This window comes from Hippocampus comes, unplaced genomic scaffold, assembly GCF_001891065.2.
Source record: "Hippocampus comes isolate QL1 unplaced genomic scaffold, H_comes_QL1_v1.1 scaffold113, whole genome shotgun sequence".
Classification (NCBI taxonomy): Eukaryota; Metazoa; Chordata; class Actinopteri; order Syngnathiformes; family Syngnathidae; genus Hippocampus; species Hippocampus comes.
The window spans coordinates 324,502-348,405 of record NW_017806160.1 but is presented as its reverse complement, the minus strand read 5'-3'; the positions used below and the strand labels follow the sequence as shown (position 1 = coordinate 348,405).

At 44.0% G+C, this 23,904-nt stretch overlaps 1 protein-coding gene across 4 annotated transcripts in view; it reads left to right on the top strand.

The window, feature by feature from the left end:
• The window catches only part of arhgef25a (Rho guanine nucleotide exchange factor (GEF) 25a), a 51,375-nt gene that overhangs the window by 25,709 nt on the left and 1,762 nt on the right, over positions 1–23,904 (top strand). For 2 of the 4 annotated variants that reach the window (XM_019895664.1, XM_019895666.1), the window contains 14 exons: positions 9,289–9,596; positions 10,466–10,579; positions 14,034–14,167; positions 15,792–15,858; positions 16,531–16,634; positions 16,746–16,815; positions 18,443–18,532; positions 19,729–19,821; positions 20,114–20,164; positions 20,280–20,357; positions 20,449–20,640; positions 21,375–21,555; positions 22,310–22,539; positions 22,627–22,755. In XM_019895664.1, coding sequence (XP_019751223.1) covers positions 9,289–9,596; positions 10,466–10,579; positions 14,034–14,167; positions 15,792–15,858; positions 16,531–16,634; positions 16,746–16,815; positions 18,443–18,532; positions 19,729–19,821; positions 20,114–20,164; positions 20,280–20,357; positions 20,449–20,640; positions 21,375–21,555; positions 22,310–22,539; positions 22,627–22,755 — 1,841 coding nt within the window. Of the gene's footprint in view, positions 1–9,052; positions 9,206–9,288; positions 9,597–10,465; positions 10,580–14,033; positions 14,168–15,791; positions 15,859–16,530; positions 16,635–16,745; positions 16,816–18,442; positions 18,533–19,728; positions 19,822–20,113; positions 20,165–20,279; positions 20,358–20,448; positions 20,641–21,374; positions 21,556–22,309; positions 22,540–22,626; positions 22,756–23,904 lie in introns of those variants that run through there. The other 2 variants (XM_019895667.1, XM_019895665.1) reach the window with 2 other exon arrangements.

Below are 23,904 nucleotides of genomic sequence, written 5' to 3'. Positions count from 1 at the left end.
ATGACAAATCGATTGTGCTTTGACAGAAACCAGCTTTGTTGGCAAAAGCGAGGGAAAATTGTCCCGACAAAAGCAGCGTGCCTTTTTATGTCTCCGCTGGAGAACCTGTTTTTCCCATCAGCTTATAAGGCAGACTCGAGACATTATGGAAAAAGCAACCAAAATAGCTGAATTGAAGGTATGCTGCCACACTGCCGTGGCCCAAACTCATGTTCGGAGATATTTTTAATCTTTGCCCCTGAGCCCACGCTGTACCTCGCTGTGCAGCCATTTTTTTTTCATCGCCTCATGCATGAAGACAGAGGACAGAAGGAAAGGACGAGGTCACAACCCGGCGTTCCAGTCATAAATTTCGGGCTGGGTGTTGCATGATTTGTCAGTTTGGGAATTTGAACAGCAAGTGGAGCATCAGGATCTTTGCATTAGCTTTCCCGTTTGGCCTCCTCCTCCTCGTCTTCTTCCAGACTGTCCGGCGGACAGCCAGTCCGCCGGTTATTAATGATGTCCTTCCCCCTTTTCACAATGTTCACTGTCACGCTCTTTTTTTTTTTTTTTTTGCTCGGCGCTGGCTTTTACTCTGTTTGTCCTGACTTATTTCCACAGCTCCCATGCAGCTCTCCTGCAAGTTCCTTTCCTCTTCCTTAAGGCTTTATTTGTAAATGGGAAAAGGAGGCGAATGAGGGAACAAATTATGAAACACAGGAGTGCATTCCATACCTTGTTTAGAAAGAATTCTCCCATGCACAGCCCAAGCCAGCAGAGCAGCCACTTCTTTCAATTCTGACCCCACTTTGGCTCGCTGAATGTTAAAATAAAAAAGTCGTACACATCCAGCGAGCCATCACTGGATGTTTACGACTTTTATTTTATTTTACTTTGCATCATTTCTTGTTATCTGTTGTCTGTTTAAGAGGGAGGAAATTTCATCTGTGCTGTATGTCATACAGCACATCTGACAATAAAGTTGTACTTGACTTGACTTGATCATCCTTTTCAACTAAACCTTTTCCCCTTTTTAAACTTTTAATCCATTTTTTGTGTACAATGTTGTAATACAATTTCCAACGGACTGAAAGCTGCTGCAGCAGCTTGAGTGGTGATTCCTCTGCACCTCTCCACACTTTTTCTACTAAAGAAATGTAAACTTTAAGAAGAAAAAAAAAACAGGCACATTCGATAAAAGTAAAGTAAAACGTTTTTTTTTTTTTTTTCCAAGAACTAAGTGTGTTTGCTCTCTATCGTGAAAGGCAACCAGAGACACAGGCCTGGAATATTTTTGATTGGGTGCCATGGCGCAAAGGAACATTAGAGCCACGTAAAGGAAAATAAATACAAGAAAATAGTCTTAAGTTATGAGAATGTATTCTTACAGGAATAAACATTGTAATAAGATCGAGTCAATGTCAACCCTATCATAGGAGAACAGTCTAAATTTATTCCGCAGAGTTCACCTGAATTTAGCAAAGCACATCAAATTATGCATTGAAAATTATGGAAATCATGTTGAAAATATTGTTTGTCAACGTTACAATGGAATACCAATACAAATATGGGTTTTTTTGCCATGTGTCCTGGCTTGTCGAACACCAATTTTTTTTTCCACGGCTGTCCCTCACGTTCTCCTTTTGGGTTTTGTTGCTATGGCAATGAACTGGAAGGGAAATGGAGAGCCATGGGACGGAATGACAATATTTGTCTGGAAAGCCCATCATGTCTGACTGAGAAGCGCACTCGTGGCTCAGCAGGGGCCCATCTGCGGGTCGACGTTCCAAGTGCACGTCTTCTCTGATGGCCTTCTCTTCTCATGCTGAGCTCACTTCTACCGCACGCGGCATCAAAAATGTGCTCAGAATGCTGACACCAGATTGTGCCCTTCCACCTCAGCGGTGCGCCGCCCGAACAATTAGACCCCGAAGTTGACAGCCAAATCCTCCACAAATTCCATCACAGAAGGTTACAGGTGAAGACGTTACAGTACTTGCATCTAAAGTGGTCAAGTAGACAACATGAATAATAAAAGAACAAGTAAAAAATAAATAAATAAATAAATAAAAAAAAAAACATTTTTTTCATACTAGAGACAACAGCCATGTCAAAAGGACTCCGTTGCCACAGATGTGCAAAAATTGTTCAAATGGCTGTCAAACGCAGAAAACTGATGACAGCGATTTGGGCATCTCTTGACAATTTACCTTATTTGCTCTCCACTCTTTTTGAATTTTTTTGGTTTGTTGTTTTGTATTGACATCTTCCATATTTATATGACCGCAAAAATATTAGACGGTTGCATAAAACTGTGTTTCCATGAGATACATGGTTAATTTGTCTTGCGGCCATGCTTGAAGAGAAACGCCGTTAATCTGATGGAGCCTTCCCAAAAAGACAACTAAATGCTTTGAAGTTGTAAATTATTGAACATGACAAAAACAAACAGTAATGTAACACACAAAATGTCAAGAATGTAATGTTTTTTGTTGTAATTCAATGGACATTGTGTGGCTCTTCCTAATGTGTGCACCTTGGCCACCCAGGGTTAGTACGATACAAATGTGCGCGGAGACAGTCACAACTCCTCAGGAATCTGCAGTGAGACGTGTTTTTCACACAACTGTTAATTTTATCAGCCATTTTAAAATGTTGCCTCACTTTTGGTCCAGTTTCAATTGTCCTTTTATCTCACTTACTCAACCTCAGACCATTTTTATTTGCTCAAATTTTAGTCAACTAATTGTCATGCATTTTAGACCGAGAAAACATCATTTTATTTTTCAAGCTTTAGTCAACAAAAACCGTTAACATTTTAGTCTAATTTTAGTCAAGATAATCATTTGACACTTTTCCTTTTTTTTTTTGTCAGCAGATAATTTTGAACATTTTCATGTTCATAACACACATTTCATGTTTGAAAATGCAGGCTAAAGTTCTTTTGAACTGCCTTCGATTAAAAGCAAGCGCCAATATTTTCTTCTCCACTTCAATGTCGCACCCTTCATGCTTTCCTTCTATGCAGTGTGTATTTTGCCGGGACAGACACCTCGCCACCCAGCCTTTTTTGCCGTGGATGAACTCGGTCGAGAGAGCGCTAATCGACGACAAGAAATCACATGCAATCAGAGCTTTTCTTTTGGCTGCTTTGTTGGTCTCACAACAACATGAAAGGGTCCAAAGACACAGGTTGCAGCCTGCAAATGTACTTTTTTTGCATCCGACTGTACTACTATGGCCAAGCGCACTCAGACGACCGTGTGCGCTGCAGCCACTTTGGCGTGTCCTCTGTTACTTAAGTGTGACCGTGTGCTCCTGGAAGCGTGGAAGTGTGTGGACTCCAAAAGTGGGTCACTAGGAGGACAGGAAATCTCTGCTCCCCCGTCTGTCTCTGTGCACACACAGACAGACACTCTTTTGTATCTGCAAAGAAAAAGTTTATCCAAAGTTTATTATTACATCAACAACCATAAGGCCATGATTGAAATAAGTAGATTTGAACAGCACCCACTCTTCTTTTTTGCAGACTGAACCGCAAGCCCCACAAAAGGTTTTCACTTCAGCCATACCCACAGGGAACCGTAGCCAATCTATTTCTTTTCTTTCTTTTTTTTTTAAGTTTCCCATAAACATGAGCTGCTTTCAAAAATGTGCGTGTCCACACAAAAACACTGTCATAGGACTGACAATAAAGAGAATAAGAAGCCTACGCGACGTAAGCATACCCCCAACTAGGTATGTCAAAGGGTGCAAAACGAAGATATGAAAGGACAAAGAAGTAGAACTTGTGCTCTGATTGGTAGCCTCTTCAGATTGAGTCACTCCAAGACCCGATTTTGAAAATGGGCGTATTCGGGTTCGCCAAATGCCGGCCTCGTGTGGACGGAACAATGAAAAAATTTGTGCCGATGCACTTAATCTAGTTTCCATAAGAATCATTTCCCTTTTTGAGTTTCTTCACCTTCAACTTCATCGTGGATTTCATTTACACGTTGACACTCGCGACTGAAGACGTGTCATCCCGAGCTTTCATTTCAGAAGAAGACTTCTCTGAAAGTCTGAAGGAAGCGGCCGCTTCAAGTGCCAAGTTGTGCTTTTGCCTGCATGTGCTGCTCTCAGCATCCCAGGGGCACGACCCAGCCAATACTGCAGTGCAAACACATGCGGTGGCGGGGTTAAATGGATTTATAGGGGGGGCGGGGCTGGGCAAGATGAAGCGAGAGGAAAGAGGAAGGGTGGGAGACGGTCCAGTGAAGTCAACTGCCGGGATGCATGAATCACTGGTCTACAGGAATCAAATGTAATACCGTACACACGTACACGATATGAACAAACGTATTTGGTCGCCTAGTCCTGATGGATAAAGGAATCTTTTGGAGCGTGGCGGTGGGAATTTTCTTCCGTTTCTCCAGAAGAAGATTTTTTTTCAACAAAGGTCACCGATACTGACCATGAAAGAGGGCCTGCTCTCTCATATTGTGTGTTATTGTTGATCCCAAATGCATTTGATGTGTCCAAACTCGCAAGTCATTCCACACCAAATAGAAACTCTTCATACTTGCTTCCAGTTTGGGCAGGATCCATAAGATGCTGGTAGGACTCAATTCAAAAGTGCATCAAGTTCCAGAAAATTGACATGAAAGTAATGAAGTTATCAGCGAATGCCAAAGCTCCCCCAAAAAACAATGATAACGTCTTTAATGAGATACTGTAATATGGCACGATCTCCAGAATCCAATATTCTATCCATTATTGCTTTGATTAATCTAATAATCGAATTTTATTATTTCCCACTGTGAATGACAAAAATATTCTTCCCAGTTACTGTTTATTAACCGATTATAGTTGTTTATATCATGATAAATCAACAACTGAACAACAATGAAGCTGTCATCACCTGAGAGGGCTTGACGTTGTAATCACTAAGATCGTTGAAACCGATTCACTTACCGGTTCGCTCATTGTTTTCCAAAGTAAAAGCAGACGTTTGCAAATGCCTTATTTTGATAAACCACAAAAGGTCATCAGCCTGCGTTCATGAAGCACTACAGAAATCAGAGAAGGCTTAAATGACAAGATTCAGACTTGTTCACCCTGGCTCGAAGCGATTATTCGAGATTGTTAAAATAGGCTGCGAGATGGGTGATTAATTCGCCCCTCTCAAAATTGAGACCATAGTGGTCCAAACGCACAATTTTCTCCTCCTGATGTTTCTTGTCTAAATGACATCCTTTCATCGGAATAATACACCAATCGTATAATTACGGCTGCATGGGCCAGTGTGACTGAAGCTAGTGAAACATGGTGGAGCGCTCGAAGGATTGCAAAGCCCCTTCTCCTTGGAGTCCATCACAACAGCGTGTGGGCTTTCCCATCCATACGACGGTGATACTAAGTGCCTTGTTGTCTCCTTTACAGTCTGTGCATCCTCCTTTGCTGAGTGTCCATTTCCGCTGAGTGGTTGAAATGCAATAGCGCAGCAGAGAATGAAGTCGGCAGGATCAGTGAGGCAGGACCGTCGGAAGCGTGATGTTGCGTTGCGGGTGAGCCTGCCGTACTGCTGCAACCTCACAGTTATAATGTGGAGGTCTTGTCATTGGCATTGGCACTGGCTCAGCTGGATGTTTGGGGGAGCATTTGCTCACAGCCGCTGTGCGCGACGCTGCCTTTGAGACGACAGAGACCTCCAAAGTGGAGTTGCTGTCAAGAAGTTATGTTCCATTACCGCCGACGCTTTTAGCTCCATTTGTCCGCTCAGCGAATCACTCAGACCAAGCGATCGATAATAAAGGAAAGTTGGATCAAACAAAGCAGGGGCAATGCTCGCGGCCCGTCCATCCATCTCCATCCACTCAGTCGAAGCTGCTTTGCTAGTGTGATTTGATGTTTGCTTGCCCACCATTTTCCTTTGATTGCGGCAGAGCTTCGTGGGCCTCCGGAGAATATTCCGCCGGATATTTCGTCCCTCTTACATGACTAAGCAAGTCACTTGTTGATGAAATTGAGCCCAATAAGGGGGTTCTCTCACACCAGCATCATCTTGTAAAAACGTGTTTTGCTTCGGGTTTCTGAAAACGAGGCACAACATGTTGCCTGCTCACACGGACCCACACAAACACTTGAGAATGCACGTCACGTTTTGTACATGCCTCAACCATGAATCTTGTTTGCCTTATTTCAAATCAATCCGTTTTTTAAGCTGCCTTGATTCCCTGTGTTTGGTTCCTCCACTTTTGTCACAATTCCACCATGCAAAACGCACGTCTCTGAAACATCTCTATTATAAGTCCAAACAAACCACTGGTCGAGCATTCTTGTTTTGGCTGTGGTGCACATGCTTGCAGTGACCACAATGAGATGACTAGTTTCAACTTTTTAACGCAGAAACTTGAAGAGCGTCTCAAAAACTCCACTCTTGTGTAATAGGATTTGTAAAATTATGTTGTGTGATTAATTAAAATGAGGGATGGGGACCAGATTAGGCATGGCCATATAAATCAAATAATAGCTCAGTTCGTTGTGGATGAATTGTGTCATGAAGCATCTGAGGCAAACGTGAGTGCTTTGAGGGACTGGTCCTTTCGGCTCACCTTTCAGTATCTAAAGAAGGACAATATGATGTCGCCCTTGAGTTGAAGTGCTCCAATAACTCCATGGAAAAACTCTTCAGAGCGGCATAATATTGTACTCATTATGACGCTAGCATTAGAACATATAACGGCACATTAATTTTTCCTTTTGCCGATGAAGGACATGGGCTCAAATGGTCGTGCCAAGACTAAACATTTGCCTCTTGAAGGTTACCATCTCACTTCTTCAGGGAGTGAGGAAGTGAGTGAGTGAGTAAGTGGGCCACAGCGACAGTCTTGCTCTCAAAATGAGACAAATGAGCCCAGTTTAATGTTGCCCCGCTGCTTGATCACTGTCACAAGAGCTACACTTCCGCTGCATTAACTAAATCACTGTGGGTAAGCTTTGCTTTGAAGCTCCATAATCACAATGAATAGCGCTCGGCACTGTAGGCAGTATCAGCAGCACACAGCAGGGTCGAGGGAGAGTGGGAAGCCCCCAACCACCCCCCGGCGTCCAATGTGGGTGTATAACGTAAAATAACCAATGTAGCTCTGTTGTCGGGGGAACGTGTTGCTTTGAGGGGGAGCTTGTCATTTCCCTTTGTGCTTTCCTTTCGCTGTGACTCAAAGATCCCACGGACCTCATCAGGGTGCCTAAATGAAGGTTTCATAACCATACCGGGATTGAGCTTTGTCGGGTCAGCCGGGAAACCACTGTTGCCATGGTGACAGGTGTCGCCGTGTTATTTTGCGCTTTCTTCCTGCTGAAAAGTGTCACATGTTCTCTCCGCTCTGTGTCAATGGCTCGTTGAACAAGCGTCGGCCTCTCTTCGCCTCGTCTGCTCTTTGGAAAAGCTCTCCGCGCTGATAGCCGGAGCTGTTTAGGAACACTATCACCGGCTCCGTCTGTGTACCGTGACCCTTTCACCTTAGACTGGATGAAGCCATGCAGAGAACTCCGGGAAATGTAAACCTTGGGGCCTGGCTCTTGTTGGAGGTGAGAGAAGCCGGTCACCGGTGGGCTGCTGCGAGGGTTGACATAACGTTTCATTTACATATTTTCTGGGGACCCCCACAGATGGTGCATGTTTTTACGGTCTTTCAACAACACGAATGCTGTGACTTTCATGTGCGTTTGGCATATCCAACTATAACAGTTGACAACATGCAGAGCTTGGAGCCAGACTTTCCTTCTACGTCTACACGCGCCTCTCCTTCCAGCGGCGATTGTTCCAAGTTTGTGTCCATGCTCTGCTGGACACACATTGCTCAGGTTGTAGAAACAATGTGTTTATCTTAAGTTGTGTACACATTTGGATCATGACATTTGGCCAAATGTTTAATAGATACATCTAGTTAATCATCAAAGAGTGGGAAGGTTGTTATTTTAACTTGAAGGGACGAATGCATCTCCTTAGAAGTTATCATTAGTGCTTACCGAGACTGTAGTACTCGACATGTTTTTGTTTTTTTTTTGTTAACTCCGACTTGGCTTGGACTCCTTGGCATTTGACTCAAACTTGTCTCAGACTCAGCTGCTGGACTCACAAAATATTTTTATCATTTCGACCAATTCCAACCATGTTTTTATTCCTGAAAATGAATGTCCTCCTTCAAAAGAAACGAGAAATAAAGTTGTTCTGATTGGTTCATCTGACCTCCAGTGCAGAAGCAGGCCGTCTGCTCACTGTTGAGTGTGACAAATTCCATCCATCCATTTTCTGTACCACTTCTCCTGTTCAGGGTTGCAGGTGAGCCGGAGAAAGACAATCGTTCATGCTCATGTCCACTCTGTGTCTGAGTGGGAAATGAAGCCCCGCTGCCTATACTAAAGCTCGCAAATCTGTACGAGGGGATGTCCTTGGTACTTTCTCTCAGTTGCACCAACCATTTGATCCAAAAGTTTACTTGAATTACTCTACTGGGAGTTTGAGTGATGGCCATGTGGGCAAGGTGGTCACCTTAGATTTATGCTTAGCTTGATCAAGCTCATTTTCTTGGGCAACACGCATGCAACGACAGCCCAGAAAGAAGGTGATGTTCTTGCACTTTCAAAAGGAGACGTTTTTCTGTGTTCAGACTGAGAAGTTACTCGCCAAAGGTTTCATTTGTTTTCAAAAATCCTTCAAAAAAATCTTCTTCAGAAACAGCTGGAGAGCGTTTCCAGGGTCAAAACTCAGGTCAGGGCCAATAAGATGGATGTATGGCATGCCTGAACACGCAGGAGGAGCAGCTTATACTCTGGCAGATGAGTTTGGAGCGGATCGGGCAGGATGGACATGGGGGACAAGACAAACAAAAAAACTTCCTTTCTCCCCCACTGGATGTCTCCTGGGTTGAACTCAGCAGAACATTTTTCTACCTTTCATCCGATCACGTGATTGGATTCGAGCTGAAAATGGTGTGCTTCCTGTAAACAAAGCGTCAGCTCGCAGGAGCACAGCTGTGTCTTTGGGGGCAGGCTATTTTTATATATCCAGCCTTTGTTTTTATTTCTCCCTCACATCCAGTCCTCCAGCCACCTCCGAGCAACCTGCACCACTGCCCTCCTTTTTGCTTCACTGGGCACTCACAAAAAGCTCATACCCGATGTTGTGTTTGCTCCACGATTGATTGATTTACCGATTCGCGCGCAGTGAACATGAAGAGTAAGCTTGCCTGCTGGCGTACCTTCGTTTAACTCTCGGAGGCCCGGTGTGATTAACTCCTGCTCTCTTTGCTCTTCCCGCAGACTCGTACTCGGCAGCTGGCAGCGAGGGTAGCATCTCTACCTCTGTGGCATCTCTGCCTCCGGTGGCTTCAAGCGGCTCGGCTCCCAGTTCCCCCGGTTCCAAGCGTTCTGTCAGCACCCTGAAGAAATGGCTGACAAACCCCGTTCGCAAGCTCAGTGCCGGGGCCGCGGCCAAAGGGGAGCATCAGATTCGCAAACTAGAGGGAAAGCCTCCTCCTCTTCCGTCCCACAGTCAGAGCCAGGATCTCGGCAGCTCCCTGAGGTCTGATGAGTCGCTCACCATCCTGCCTGTCACACACACACAGCTGGTGAGCAGTGAAAATTGTTTTTGGTTTTTTTTTGTTTTTTGCTGGCCATGTGCGCAAACACACAGTGCTGTGTCTGCTTTCGTTCGACATAAACTTGAGCATGCTGCCTTAAAAGGAGGGTAAGGGGGTGGTGGAAAATGTCGTCTATTGGAACTAAATACCAGAAATGCATATTGAAATTTATTGTGATGCCTTATGGGGCTAATGGCGATGGATAGATGGCTCTTTTAGACATTGTAGTTCTCATGAATATTCAGTTTAACATTCAGCGCATGAACATAACGCATCACATACATTCTTCAGATGAGGAAATAAGAAGCATTAGAGTTGCAAAAAGCAGGGTTCTGTACTCACAAAACCCTATTTTTGTATTCACAAAACACATTCTTGTATGTACGAACACACTTCTGTATTTGGCGCACAAATCTAACGCTAGACAAAGAGGGAAGGAGAGCAGGGTCCACATTCATGTTTTTTTTGACTGACTAAAGTGAAATGAATTTGTTGTGCGAAAGTGGATATCAAGAAGCTGAACTTCGCTCCCAAACTCTGTGGTGAATATAATGTGATTAATTATGCAGTACTTGGCTAGACAAAAAAAATGCCTGTCTCACTGTGAAATATTTTGATGCTGATTGCTGTGCTTAGCGAAAGGTCAATTGATGTGATATTTACTGTGCAAACTAGCAAAGGAGCTCAACGGTACATCTTTGAACAAATACATTTCCAACATTGTAGGTGATGTTATTAAACATACTGCGTACATTAAGGTTATAGCAGAAATGCTATGAAAATGAGCTGTTTTCGGTGCCTGCTAAGAAGCCGTGACACTGTTTGTATGACCCGTGGACGTGTTTGTTTTTGTGAAGCAGGAGTGGAAAGATGGCCTGGCTAGCCCTGAGGATCTGTCGCCAGCGACACTCCAGTCCCCCAGTTACATTACCGATTCGTTGATTGGCTGCACGTCTCTGCCTCACACGCAGGTCTGTCTCGGTAAACTGCCCCACGTTGTAACATCTTGTTGTCAAATCAAAGCAGAAAATGTGCAAGTGTCTTCTTTGTCGATGACGTCGGCAACGTGTAAGGAGCATGACTTTGATTGTATTTCAGCAGACAGCTGTAGACAGCATTTGAAAGGTGGACTATTCTGAGCGAGGCCGCAGACATAATTGCCCTTTGTCTCCGTAGGCCTCGAGTAAAACGTGCAGTGACTTAACGCTATTGCGGGTGGCAGAGCTCATCTACGAAGCAAAAACAACCGCATGTCAGTGCGGCACAAAGGAGAATGAAGGAGCAAAGCTCCCGCCACCTTGAGATGGCGGTTGAATTGATGGCAATGTTATGACTCTGATTCCATTAGCGGTGCTGCTTATTGATCTGATTCCTTCGATTCTCACTGTGTGAGAGAATGAAACAATGCAAATGGGTTTCTTTACTTAACTCTTTAAAATCTTCAACTTCGAACAGTAAATTTAGCATGTCCAACATGCACTCCTGATCTGTAATGTATCCCTCGGGGGAGTGGGGGTGGGGGGCAAGAAAAGGAGGCAACTTAATTCTCAAAGTATCTCAAGAGACCAAAAAAACTTCAGATATTAGGGTGCCTTTAGGAATTATCCACCTACACACTTTGTGGTCTAGAGAAAATGAAGTCTTTGAGTTTTTCAGAGCAACAACTTGAAACTGAGAACATTCAAAGAAGAGATTCTAAGTTTCATTTTTTCCGCCTTGATCTCAAGATTCCTTTCAATCCATTTGGGTAAACATGTTTTTCATTGATACATTTCCAACATTTGGGAATATTTACACATCAAATTGAAAAATAAAACAAAGAAATTTTCAGCAATAAATAAATAAATCAATAAGGCAGAGAATGATCTGCTTTCAGCGGTCGTGCCAGCTGCCAAAATTAAAGCATTTTTTTTCCAAGGCAATCGATAAAAGGAACTGCCCGTCAAGCATAATAAACAATTTCAAGTAATCGAATTACCGGGAATCGATTCTCAGAAGTCACCCTGCAGTTTTCGATTCCCTGTGCCAGCGGGCCACAGGGAGCAATGTTGGCGGGCAACCGGGGTGTGACTCATGACTCAAATTCAGAAACTTACAAAAACGTTATGCTTGTAGATCAATACAAAATGGCACAAAATGGCCGATGTGCTGCAAGATGGCTCCACGATGGATGCCGTATGTGTAGCAAGGATGCTTTCATGTCTCCATCAAACATGGCAGCAGCTCTGTTTTGGACCACAGATGCCAGTTTAAAAAAAAAAAAAAAAAGATGTGAGCCCTGGAGGCAGAAAATACAGTATTGTAAATTGTGTCTCAGCAACACATCAAAAGGCCCTAATGAGATTACATCAGGAGGGTGAGATCAGGGCTTTGGTCTGTGTAGCACCGATCTTTAAAGGGCGAGAGGGAACGACAGAGGCAGGGGTCGATTCAATTATGTGCAGGATCTGTCATTTTAGAGCTGCGCTTTTCTGGCTCTTTTCCTCTCCTCCACTGAGTGTGCATGTACTATGATTGCACTGTTGCTTTTCCTCTTTTCAGCGCACAATTGTCTCTCTCATCTAATCCCTGCACCTCCCCTCACGCACACACTCACACACTCCTCGTTGTGTCGCACGCATTGTTTCTCAGTCAATGGAACATTTTGCTATTGCGCTGGTAAGCAGCTGAACAACAAAAAGCCAGAAAGAGGAAGTTGGCTCAACAGACGACACATTTTGAATGGTTTTCCTGAGGAACAGGCTGTACAGTCATCTTGACCCACATTAGTCCACGTCAACAATAGAATGTTTTATCCAGAAGAAATAAGCGGCGCTGTTATTGGGAGATATCGTCAGGTCGTCTTTCGCTGGCAGGGGATGTTGACAATAAAGTGGATCAGATACATTTTTCCGGACTCTGACATTATGAGAGCACGTAAAACAAACGGTTCCTTTGCAGGGTCGTCTTCCAAGCCCAATTTTTGGTGCTACCACCAACCACCACTAACAGAGATATTTGAATGACTTCATCGTATCTGGACCGCATGCCTGATAAATGCTTTCAAAACACAGAGTGAACAAAGACCGCATACGGTATGAGTGCGGCCAGCCAGCCATAACAGTGATGATTGCAGTCTGTAGTAGTACAACTTGAGGGGACAATCTGGGTGAACATTAAACATTTAAACACAGTTATGGAAAAGGAAACGTAAAGGTTTGTCTCACAGGGTAGTAGAGACTTAGCGTTCCTGGCTGAAAAACAAAACATGCACCCAGGGGGGGACCGGCGGTTATTGTTCCTGTGGGATTCGCCACAGCACATCTGGATGTGATCAGGGAGCCAGGACGACCTGTCAGCCGGGCTGAAGCTCTCTTCGCGGGGCAAAGCCATTCGGGGGAGTCGCGGTCTCCGTGGAGCCTCTCTGTCTCCCGCTGTGTGGCTCTCTTCTTTGCTCTCTCTTGCGCACGCGGGCACACACACGCACTCTTCAGAAGAAGCCCGTGTGTGGCATGAAGCGAAATGAAAGAAACAATGCCCTGCCCTTATTTTCTTCTTAAAACCTTCATTTATGCACGTATTTCTAAGGGATTAGTCGTATGTTTGTCGCGGGGAGGGATGTGCACAAGTTTGTGTGTGTGTGTGTGTGTGTGTGTGTGTGTGTGTGTGTGTGTGTGTGCTGTGTTTCACCATGGGAGGCTCTGCTTGACTTGAACGATGGTTCACATGCATTTGGGCGTCTAAAAAAATAGAGGAGTCATTTTATAATAGGATCATTTCTGTCACAGAGAAATATGTTATAAAAACTGTCAGTGTGGCGTATTGAGTTAATGCCGATTTGCATACAATACCCCTTGACTCTGTATTATGCTCTGGGAAATTGTCAACTCCGTGAAAAGAGAAGGCCCCAATACAATGCTGAGGGCAGTCGATGAGTCCAGAGCGACCTTGGTTCTGCTCCTCAGGCATTGGCAGCCAGAGCGTTGTTCTAAATGCTGCATCACAAATCCAAACATACAGTCCTCGTGATGCATGGCTTATGGACTGGAATTGTCAGATGGTAAACAAGGAAATCGCATTTATGAGGTCATAAATCAGCACTTTACCGCTGTGCTGTGATTGTTTGGCTCATCCTTTCAAGTCAAAACTCAATCAAGTCCCTTCACGGCTTCATTTATCAGCTGCCCCACTAACTTTTCTGGCTTATCGCCTCATCTTCTTCCTTCCATCTCGATGCAACAGCTGATGACTGATCTCTAACCGTGACTATCTGCCTGAGATGTGTCGCCGCTGCCTCTTGTCACCTTAGCAACCGGCGTCATTATCGTGCAGCGCCTGCTCTTTATCGCCGCTCCTGCACATTATTTGGCACATGGTGCCACAATAATGGTGTGCCGCCTTTGATTTACACTTCTTCTGATTGTCTTCCTGTGGCTGCGTCCTTAGGACACCCCGGACACTCAGTCTACCTCTGTTGTACCAGATGACAGCGGCTCCATCCTGATGGACGACACCTCCAGTCAATGGTCTTCAGCAGCTGAAACCGAAGACGAACGGAGGAGCGCCCTAGAGAAAAGCTTGTAGGTCTTCTATTCAAGTTCTTCTCACAACTCAGTAGACGTGGGATGTTGGAGGTAACCCACATTATGACGTGTGCCACAGGTTTTGGGTCACGGCGATTCAGTTTGTGTTTAGTGCATAAAGCGAACAACGTTTTCCTCTCGCCAAATGATCAGCTTATTTTGCTTGTCTGCAAAACTTACATTTTGTAGTGTATCGGATAAGAGGACTTCTTTCAATAATTAAAGACAGATAGTTTGAAAGGCCTTTTTACTTCCTGACTAATTATCTATACATGACAATCAAGTTGTATAAAATATTTATGTCACACTAAAACATATGAAATTGAATGACAGAACAACGCTAGTCTAAGTTTTGGATTTGGTGGGGATCGACTTAATCAACCTATGCCTAATCCATATGCTACACTTAGGTTGGGACTCAAAACGTCACTGAAATATGTCCAGTGGGGCTGTGTCTTTTTATTAAGTGACCGAACCACACATCTGGGACCACAGAGGGGATGCAAATTTTAAGGAATACAAGCTCCCACTGCATGGGATCTTTTCTTGTGGAAGTGTAGGCATGCTCAAATGTTTTCACTGGTTGTTTTGCCGCTGTTAACTTTTGGAGTCACTCAACTGTCACGTGTCCCGCAAGTGTTATATTGAGCTGCAAACACTAGCTAGCCCCATTAGCTCAAGTGGGTAAGAATCCCCCCCCCCACGCAAATGATAAACAATGACAACAGCATTAATTACAGTTTGGAGCAGGCAAAGTTGTGTCTTTTTATACTTTCAGTGAATTAAATGAGCATTGCATAGCTTCTTCCAGAGCCTGCATTTACCTTCGCTCATTCCAGGTTTTGGAAATGGAACAAAAAAACTGCAAGATTTCTCTGAATTGAATGTCTCTGCATAATGTGTGCCACGATTTTACGCTAGGTGTACATACAAGTGAAAAACAAACAAACAAAAAAAACCCGCCACGGCTGATTGGTGGTCTGTCATTAGTCAGTTTGAGGTACAACTCATGTTTGAGATTTCAAGATTGAGCAAACAAACAAGCACAGCAGTCTCTGAAGACTCGATGTTGATCGTTTGCAGAGGTCAAGATACCTTAAGAAGATGCAGGCTGAATATCAAGAAGGGAAAAACATAGATGTTTGAATCGGCGGCAGGCCCTGTTGTCAGACATGCTAGGTCATTGATTTTTTATTTATTTATTTATTTTAAAGAGTCTCTGTTGGCGGCCCGGTAGTCAAGTGGTTAGCATGTTGACTTCACAGTGCAGAGGTACCGGGTTCAATTCCAGCTCCAGCCTCCTGTGTAGAGTTTGCATGTTCTCTGCTTCCATTTCGAAATAAAATGTGTTTACTGAAACGCACATAGACAGCATTTTATGCTCTTCTTCTCAGTTCCCGGAGTGGGACAGAATCAGATCTGCGTCCATCCGCAGCAATCTATGCACATGCAGGATTTACAGTAGCTCTAAAAAAGAACATTAAGCTTTCCAGGAAACATGCTGTTGCTGAAGTCGCATTTTTAGTTCGGAGCGACCTGTTTGGAGCAATTTGAGGTTTTAGCACTGTGAAAAATGAACTCTGACTCGCATTCTTATGTTTGACCATTTGTCTCTTTTCAGGTACGTACTGAGGGAGCTTATTGAAACGGAGAAGCATTATGTAGCAGACCTGGGCCTCATAGTGGAGGTAAAGATGAAAGAACTGCAAATCCTTATCATCACAATTTGGGCATTTTTCTCCAGCCGGCGCTGTCTCCAATTTGAAACACATTTGAGGAATTATGAGCTTGGGAAGCATCAAGGGAGATTCCTCTTCTGGTGCCTGAGATAGCTTCAAATACTTTGGTTCATACCGAGGTTGGCGTCGTCGGAAAATTTCTTGTTGGGAAACAATATGCTGCCGTGTTACTTTTTTTTCCCTCATGTTCACATCCACGAGACTTTAGAATAACAAAATGCACTCTTGACTTTTGGAGTGACAAATGATTTAGTTTAATTTTCATGTACATTTCATTGGGGTTAGGCTTGAGCGGTGAGGGTTACGGTTAAGGTTCGGGGGTTACACTTTTGGTGTTATGCTTACTATAGCCAATGCCCCGCCTTGAGTGACGCTTGCGAGAGCAGCACAGCAACAAGGGTGCAGGGCCCCGGGGTTTTTGCACACAAGCTTTTTTTGCAGGATCAATGACTAGAAAATAGTGAAGTTTACTTGGGTTTGCTGGTCGCTAGTTAAGAAGCACTGTCACAGGGAAGCGAGCTGGACACGTAATGCACACTTTCCCCGCATAATTATTGTGAAAAGTACTGCAAATGACACCATTTGTGAGCATCTGTGCGTGCTTCTGTCATTCTCTTGCAGGGCTACATGGCCACAATGACCTCGAAAGGTGTACCGGAGGACATGAGGGGAAAAGACAAGATTGTTTTTGGGAACATTCACCAAATATTTGACTGGCATAAAGAGTAAGCCCTCGATTTAGTTTGCCCCTGCTTGCTGCATTGTGTTAAGCGGATGACAAATGCAAAATGGCTCAGCGATGATTGCATGCACGAGTGTATGTGTTTCCTTTCCAGCTACTTCCTGGGAGAGCTGGAGAAGTGTGTGGCAGAGCCAGAGCGACTGGGTCAGCTTTTCATTAAACACGTGAGTACTGCTGCAGTCTCCACACACACACGCGCGCATACACACACACACACACACACACACACACACACACACACACACACACACACACACACACACACACACACACACACACAGTGGGTCCATAAAGCTTACCTTTGAGTGCCAGCCGTCATCGTATCAAAGGAGCCGTCAGCGCACCTCAGTAGTCCGCATTTCATCCAGCCAGCATCAGTGGATTAACTCTGCTTGTGTGCTTGACTTTGTGAGCCATTTTTTTGTGAAATGTAGTTAAGTAAGGGAAGAAGGAGAATATCCACCAAAGGTCATGTTGAACTTCGCAGATCACTAAGCTGAAGGGTTGCTTTGCTCAGCAAGGTTTAGCACTTTTACTTTGATTTGGGCTGGTTTGTGCTTCCTGTTTTTGTTCCATTGGCTTTGATTTGAGAGTACTGTACTTTCGAGCTTCATGAATAATGGAGTGACTTGGAGTCCTCCCTCTGTGCTTATGCCATCCATCCATCCATCCATCCATCCATCCATCCATCCATCCATCCATCCATCCATCCATCCATCCATCCATCCATCCATCCATCCATCCATTCTAAGAGCCCGATTGCCTTGCACCTTTACCTGGCTTTGCGCCTTCTTCAACTTCATTTCCATAAGTTTGATATGAGGCATTAAACAAAGATGCTCGCCTCCACTAACTGAATTATTCATAAATGGAACTGTGGTAAGGTATGCAATGTAAAGGGGCCCCAAAAATCAGCAACAAAAAGGCATTCCCTGACTGTTGCCCTAAGTGCAAAATGTATTTTGTGTTGTTGAATAGAAGAGTTTGGACTGCAATGGAGTCAGAGGTTCCAAAATTAGATTTGCTTGTATTGGTTAAGTGGTAACACATGTCGACCGATGAATTCGGCTGTCTGATGTTCGATGAAGTCACTTCTCTGTAACACTTGAAACGAGCCGGTGAGGTTCAGTAGGTGAGAAAATTGTCTTGCGGTGGGGTAAAGAAACTTGTAACTAAATCTGAGCCTGGTATCACATTGTCAACACAAGCAGAGGGGGAACTAATCAAAAGCAGAGCAATCCAGACTGCTTTCATCACGAGCTACGTCGCCAAAATGCAGCATGTACGCCTGCACAAACCCTTACCGTAGCAAACTCCCAAATGTAAAAACAATCCAGACCACGCAGTGTTGCAAAATGTCCATATTCAGGTGGAACAGCTCAGAGGTTTCTCGGTAACAAAGCTTGTTGCTAGGTACAGCCCGGTGCTGTCGATGGGCTCGAAAAAAGGCTCCGGTTACACACACGCTAACTTGAGTAAATTATACATAACCTACACGCTCCATTAGGACTCTCAGGGCAGCTCCACCTCCAACAGTCAATTAGTCACAGAAACATGGCTGCTAAATTTGCTTCATTTCTCAGAAACAAATCATCGTCACAAAGAGTCCTTTCATCCGAACACGAGTGTGTTCAGCACTTTGACGTACTGTTTTGTATCGTCTCAGTAGTTGCACTGTAGTAGAATAACTTGCCCCTTATCGAAATGGAGCATCGGGAATCATCTTGGTTTGAACTTTTAGGCACATTTTGAATCCAGTTTGAGCCAACAATCCGTTTGCTTGCCCTGCAGGAGAGGCGTCTGCATATGTACGTTGTGTACTGTCAGAACAAACCCAGGTCAGAGCACATTGTCTCCGAGTACATCGAAACCTACTTTGAGGTGAGGATCTCATGCTCTTGTAAGACACTTTTTTGCCATTAACGTAGGGTTACCTTCTGCAATGTCCCAATCAACATGACTTCACCACAGATTTGTTGGAAATTAGAACATTTTTTTCCCCTTGGGAAACAGGGGAAATGAATACTGCTTTGTCACCATGGTAAAACCTCGATTGAACTTACAGGCACTTGTCAATATTTTGAATTGCTATGCAGGTGTAAAAATACATTATTAGTCAAACGAGAATAAAACGCAGCATCAGCTTTAATAAAGAAGGCGTAACCCAAAGACGATGCGTGTCACACTGCAGACGTCTCACTTTTTCACTTTTTCATTTGTCACACAAGTGTAAAAACAAGTTAAGCACTGTAATACGTCACAATTAAACATTCTCCCTTAAGTAGCACGTGTCTGCCAATGCTACAATTGTGTGAATTTGAGTCTGCTTACTTCACCTCAACATGAATGAATCTGCCCCAACAGGCATATTCGAAAACCTTGAAGTTTGTTTTGGAATCAATTTTACTCATATAGCATACTATAGTACAAATAACTACAGTACCACAAATTACTTGTCAATGTGAACACACATCACTGTATTTTTTTTCTGACAAATTCATTGCATGTCACACAATCATGAAATTCAGACAAAGTGACACTTTGGATTAAAAACGTGAATAAATCAAATAAAAATCACAAGCATGTAACCACAGCTCAGTCTAATCATCAACAAAATCCAGAAAATGATTTTTGTTTTTGCGAAATGGATAAAAATCTCGTCTTTCAGGGTAGATTTACTCATTTGTTCTGAGTCTTGCAGAAAATACACAAAATCCACACCCCTCACCATAAAGAGTAAAAAAAAAAGCAGCATACCCGTAATTAATAGTTGGATGATGGCTAAACTAGGGGATAATTTGTAAAACTTTGTCATGATAAGTGTTCAAGTAGCACTGAAAGCTGTATGAGCGGGAAAAAATGTTTTCATATAAGCGTCTGGATCAGACCATTTCATGTCATGGATAAAGTCGATGCTCCATTTGTTATTATTTGTACACTGCACTGATGCTTCCGTGTCACACAAGAACAACATTGAACTAAATCAAATGACAACGAGCACTTGATTCTTTGTTTACGTGTCGCGTTCAAGGGGAGTCACTGTTGTTGTGTCCACCTTTTTTATTTTTTGCTTCAAGGAGTTACGTCATCAGCTGGGTCACAGGCTGCAGCTTAATGACCTGCTCATCAAACCCGTGCAGAGAATCATGAAGTACCAGCTGCTGCTCAAGGTGAACATAATTCCATTTTAATGCGAGAGCTGTATCCATTATGTCAGAGATGTCTCCTTTTCCAGCTCTTGTACGGTACTTACGGCCTCTTAATAGACTGTCGTGGGTGTGCACATCTCAACCCCATTGCCAGTTCGTGAACTACCTTTGAGTTATGATTTGAAGTCTTTTGGTAAAAGCTTGCAATTCTAAAACAAATGAAAGGTTCGTTGAACACCCATGAAACCTGGAGCGGATCTGCTCATCTCGGAGTCGCAAAGCTAAACTGTTCATGCTGTGTTGATTTGAGCAGGACTTCCTGAAGTATTACACCAAAGCTGGGATGGACACTGAGGAATTAGAGGTGGGAGTTTTGCCGGATACAGTTTTGAGGTGGTGTTTTATTTTTGCTTTCAGCTGACTTATTTTCCTTTTCTTTTTTTGGTGCGGGGTGGGGGGGGGGGGGCTATTTCATTTAGAAAGCAGTTGAAGTGATGTGCTTTGTGCCAAAACGTTGCAATGACATGATGAATGTGGGCCGACTCCAAGGCTTTGAGGTAAGTCCCAAGGATTGGGATGGCAAGTCAAATTTGCGCTAACTATAGCATGACCACATCCTCTTTTTGTTGTCTTCCTTACGCGTACAAGGGGAAGATCACAGCCCAGGGGAAGCTGCTCCAGCAGGACACCTTCACCGTTACTGAGCAGGACAGTGGCTTCCTGTCCCGAGCCAAGGAAAGAAGGGTCTTCCTGTTTGAGCAGCTGGTCATCTTCAGTGAGCCGATTGACAGGAAGAAGGGCTTTTCACTCCCTGGGTACATCTTTAAAAGCAGTATCAAGGTGAGAGCTTGCGTAAGAAACAACTCTTCATACATCGAGTAGATTAAATCAGATCATACGGCGCTTCATCACACAATCGTCTCTAAGGGCTTCAAAAGCACACGGTTCACAAAAGTCAATGCCATCTGCCGGTCTAAACGTTCCATCTGGGCAAAAGAAAACTAAGAAAACCCATTTGTGAGACAAGTCAGATACACTGCCAGTGGACAGTTCTAATTTATTTTCCCAAGCCACGCAAAGCCGCAACACAAGGATGAAAGAGCCACAGGTTGTCAACCCCTGCCCTCGGCCCCTCTCTGTGAAGGGTGGTTCGGGAAGCGGCAGTAAAACAGGCTAAAATTCATATGTAAGTAGCTGTGGATGGGTGTGAGACTAGTTCTGTACTAGGTTTGGTTTGGCCACTTGTGAGAGTGTAGAAACAAGTCTCAAATCGAGAGTTCATTTCTACAGATGTAGCCGCTCACTGGTAGGGAATCCCATAATAGAGAGAATGCTCTCGAATGTGCGAACTTCTTTTTAACACTCAGAGTAACCCCCCAAAAATACAGCATGTTGTGAGCAGAAGGCTCGGGATGGAGCAAAAGGTACCCTGAAATAAGCAAGTGCGAAGCCAAGTAATATTTTATGGTCAAGTAACAAAACTTTAAAATCACGGCCGAGGTGGACCGAGAACCAGTGCAAGTTGATTGGATACCAGTCAACAGGGTGGAGTTCTCACATGGCCTGTGTTCCAGGTGAGCTGCTTGGGGGTGGAGCCCGCCTTGGAAGGTGATGACGCACGTTTTGTGTTGACGTCGCGTAATCCTGATGGGAGCGTGCTGCGCTTCCAGTTGCTGGCCTCCTCCCCGGAGACCTGCAGAGCCTGGGTCAACGACGTGATTCAGATCTTGGAGACACAACGCAATTTCCTTAACGGTGAGCCACACTTGCCTGCCACCAGTACTTATGGTTCAGCTCTGCTGTAATTGACTTTCCGTGAGCATCAATGCATCACAAGAGGAGGGAAATCCTGTCAAATGGAATGTCTCAGCACAATCCTGAACTTTTATTGCTTTCTTTATCCAATTTCTGATTCAAGTAAGTCAGGTTAAGTTTTTGGATGATTTTATTAAAAACAAGTGAAAATGTGTTGACTTCCTCCCATATTCCAATATCCTGCATCACAGACAATTCCAAAACGTTACAGGTGTGAATGCTTACTGCTGTCTCTGTGTGCCTTGCGATTGGCTGGTGACCAGTGACAGGCAGTGAGCTTCATGACTCGTGAGGCACTGTCTTATCTTCAGTTGAACCTAAACATAGAAACATAAAATAAATGATAGGCTTTTATTTCAAATTTTCGCTGTACCTGAATTGAGCGCGCTTCTTCGACGCATTGAGCCCATGGAGCTCAGCACTGCCACCGGTCCAAGAGGCACGGTACTTTCTGGGCTCCATCGGTGCATTTTCACTCTCATTTATAGCTGATTAGAAAAAAAGACTGAATATATCACACACATTCATGAAATGCATCGAATTGAGGGTTCAACGTCACTCAGCATGTGCAGTAGCCTACATGTGTCATAAAACATGTAGAACAGCAGTGGCTCTCGAGTGAGGGCCACTGCTGCCAGTAACTGTCTGCCTCAATTCATTGCAGTGTTTAATCAATTGTTACTGTTTGTTTCAGCCTTACAGTCACCTATTGAATACCAGCGGCGAGAAAGCAAGTCCAATAGTTTGGGTCGCTGCATGAGACCCCCTATGTCCACTGCCAGTGCCCTGAGACCCCACTCTTCAGCTTCCATTGACCGCCACAGGCTGCCCTCCCTTCATTCTCATAACATGTCCCTGCCTGCCCTTCATCTGCCCAGTCAGGGTCTGGCTCGAGGACCCAGTGAGACCTGCTTGCTGCAAGATGTAGGTCGCCTCACCGGTGTTGTGCATGCACTCACATTGTTCGCCTCTACTAATGGGCCATTTGAACACAAGATTTTGTATTTGCAGCCTGTTCTGGTGCGGCCGTGCCCTGCTGACTCCATTTCCCCATCACACGTTCAGCTGAGCTTGTCTGATTCGCCCAGCTGTCCCGCCGTTTCAAATGGGCTCTACACACCATCCACACAAACTACACAGGTTTGAGCTTCGTTTTTTTTTTTTTTACCGATAAATATTGAAGAGCTTCAGTAAGAGATGAATGGCACTTTTCCTCAAAGCCAGTTAAGCCCTTTGAATTAGTGGAAAGAATACAGGTACAAAGACAGATCGTGATTTTGGTTGAACCGACATCATGCATCATGGTCAATTCCAAAACTCTTAACTTCAGCGTTGCCCTTGATACCATTGATCATACCATAGATGGCCTTGAAACATTTATCTGTGCTAAAGGCTAAGCTGGTTTAGGGAGGACACACAATGTAACCACTGAGTATCCTTCATGGGACAGAATATCAAAATGGCAGCTAGTTGTTCGAGAGATGGTCTCCTGCCTCCTGAGCAAGGCACCTTCCCCACCTCCCAGTCTAAAGTGGTGCAGCACCGTTTGCACGTTGCCCCTTTCATGCCAACATCTCTCCTTGCATGCTCGCATGCGTGTCGTTTGGTTCCAAGTGACACGCAACTAAAGCAGAGTGTGATTTGAATTTCTTCTCAGGGGATTATAATCAGTATAATGTCTTAACAGTGGGATGGGTTTGTTTATGCATATAAACAAAATAAACAAATCAGGGACTCCTAATTATGTTTTTTTAACTCCTACGAAATCCCCCTTGTTGGTTGAAAAGAAAACTACAATGGAAAAAAAAAATGTTTGAATTGACTCCATTTGCTTTGGTCAAGTGGTTGCATGGAATAAAAACATCTGGATCCAGGTATGTAAATGTTTTTAGCTGGACTATACATCTAGCTAAAAAACATCTGGATCCAGATGATTATATTTTGTGCAACCACCTGATGAAATCAAATGGAGTAAATTCAACACTGCATTTTTTTTCAGTGTAGATATTCATATTTCTTGCACTGAAGATTCCCGGTTATTTAAACAGCACTTCTGGAAGTGACTGCACAAGATTTCTGAAAGCCCTTTTCAAACCACAGAGCCATTCTCCATATTATGAAAGCCTATATAAACAGAGGCACCTCGGCAGAAAGAAAGACTGAACTGAGCTAAGGCATAGATACACAGAAGGGAAAGTGGACTTGAGAGAGCAATGCACATAAACGCTGTGCAAATAGTGATCGACAGAAATGCAAAAGTCAAGAGACTGAAAAAGTGAGTGGCACACA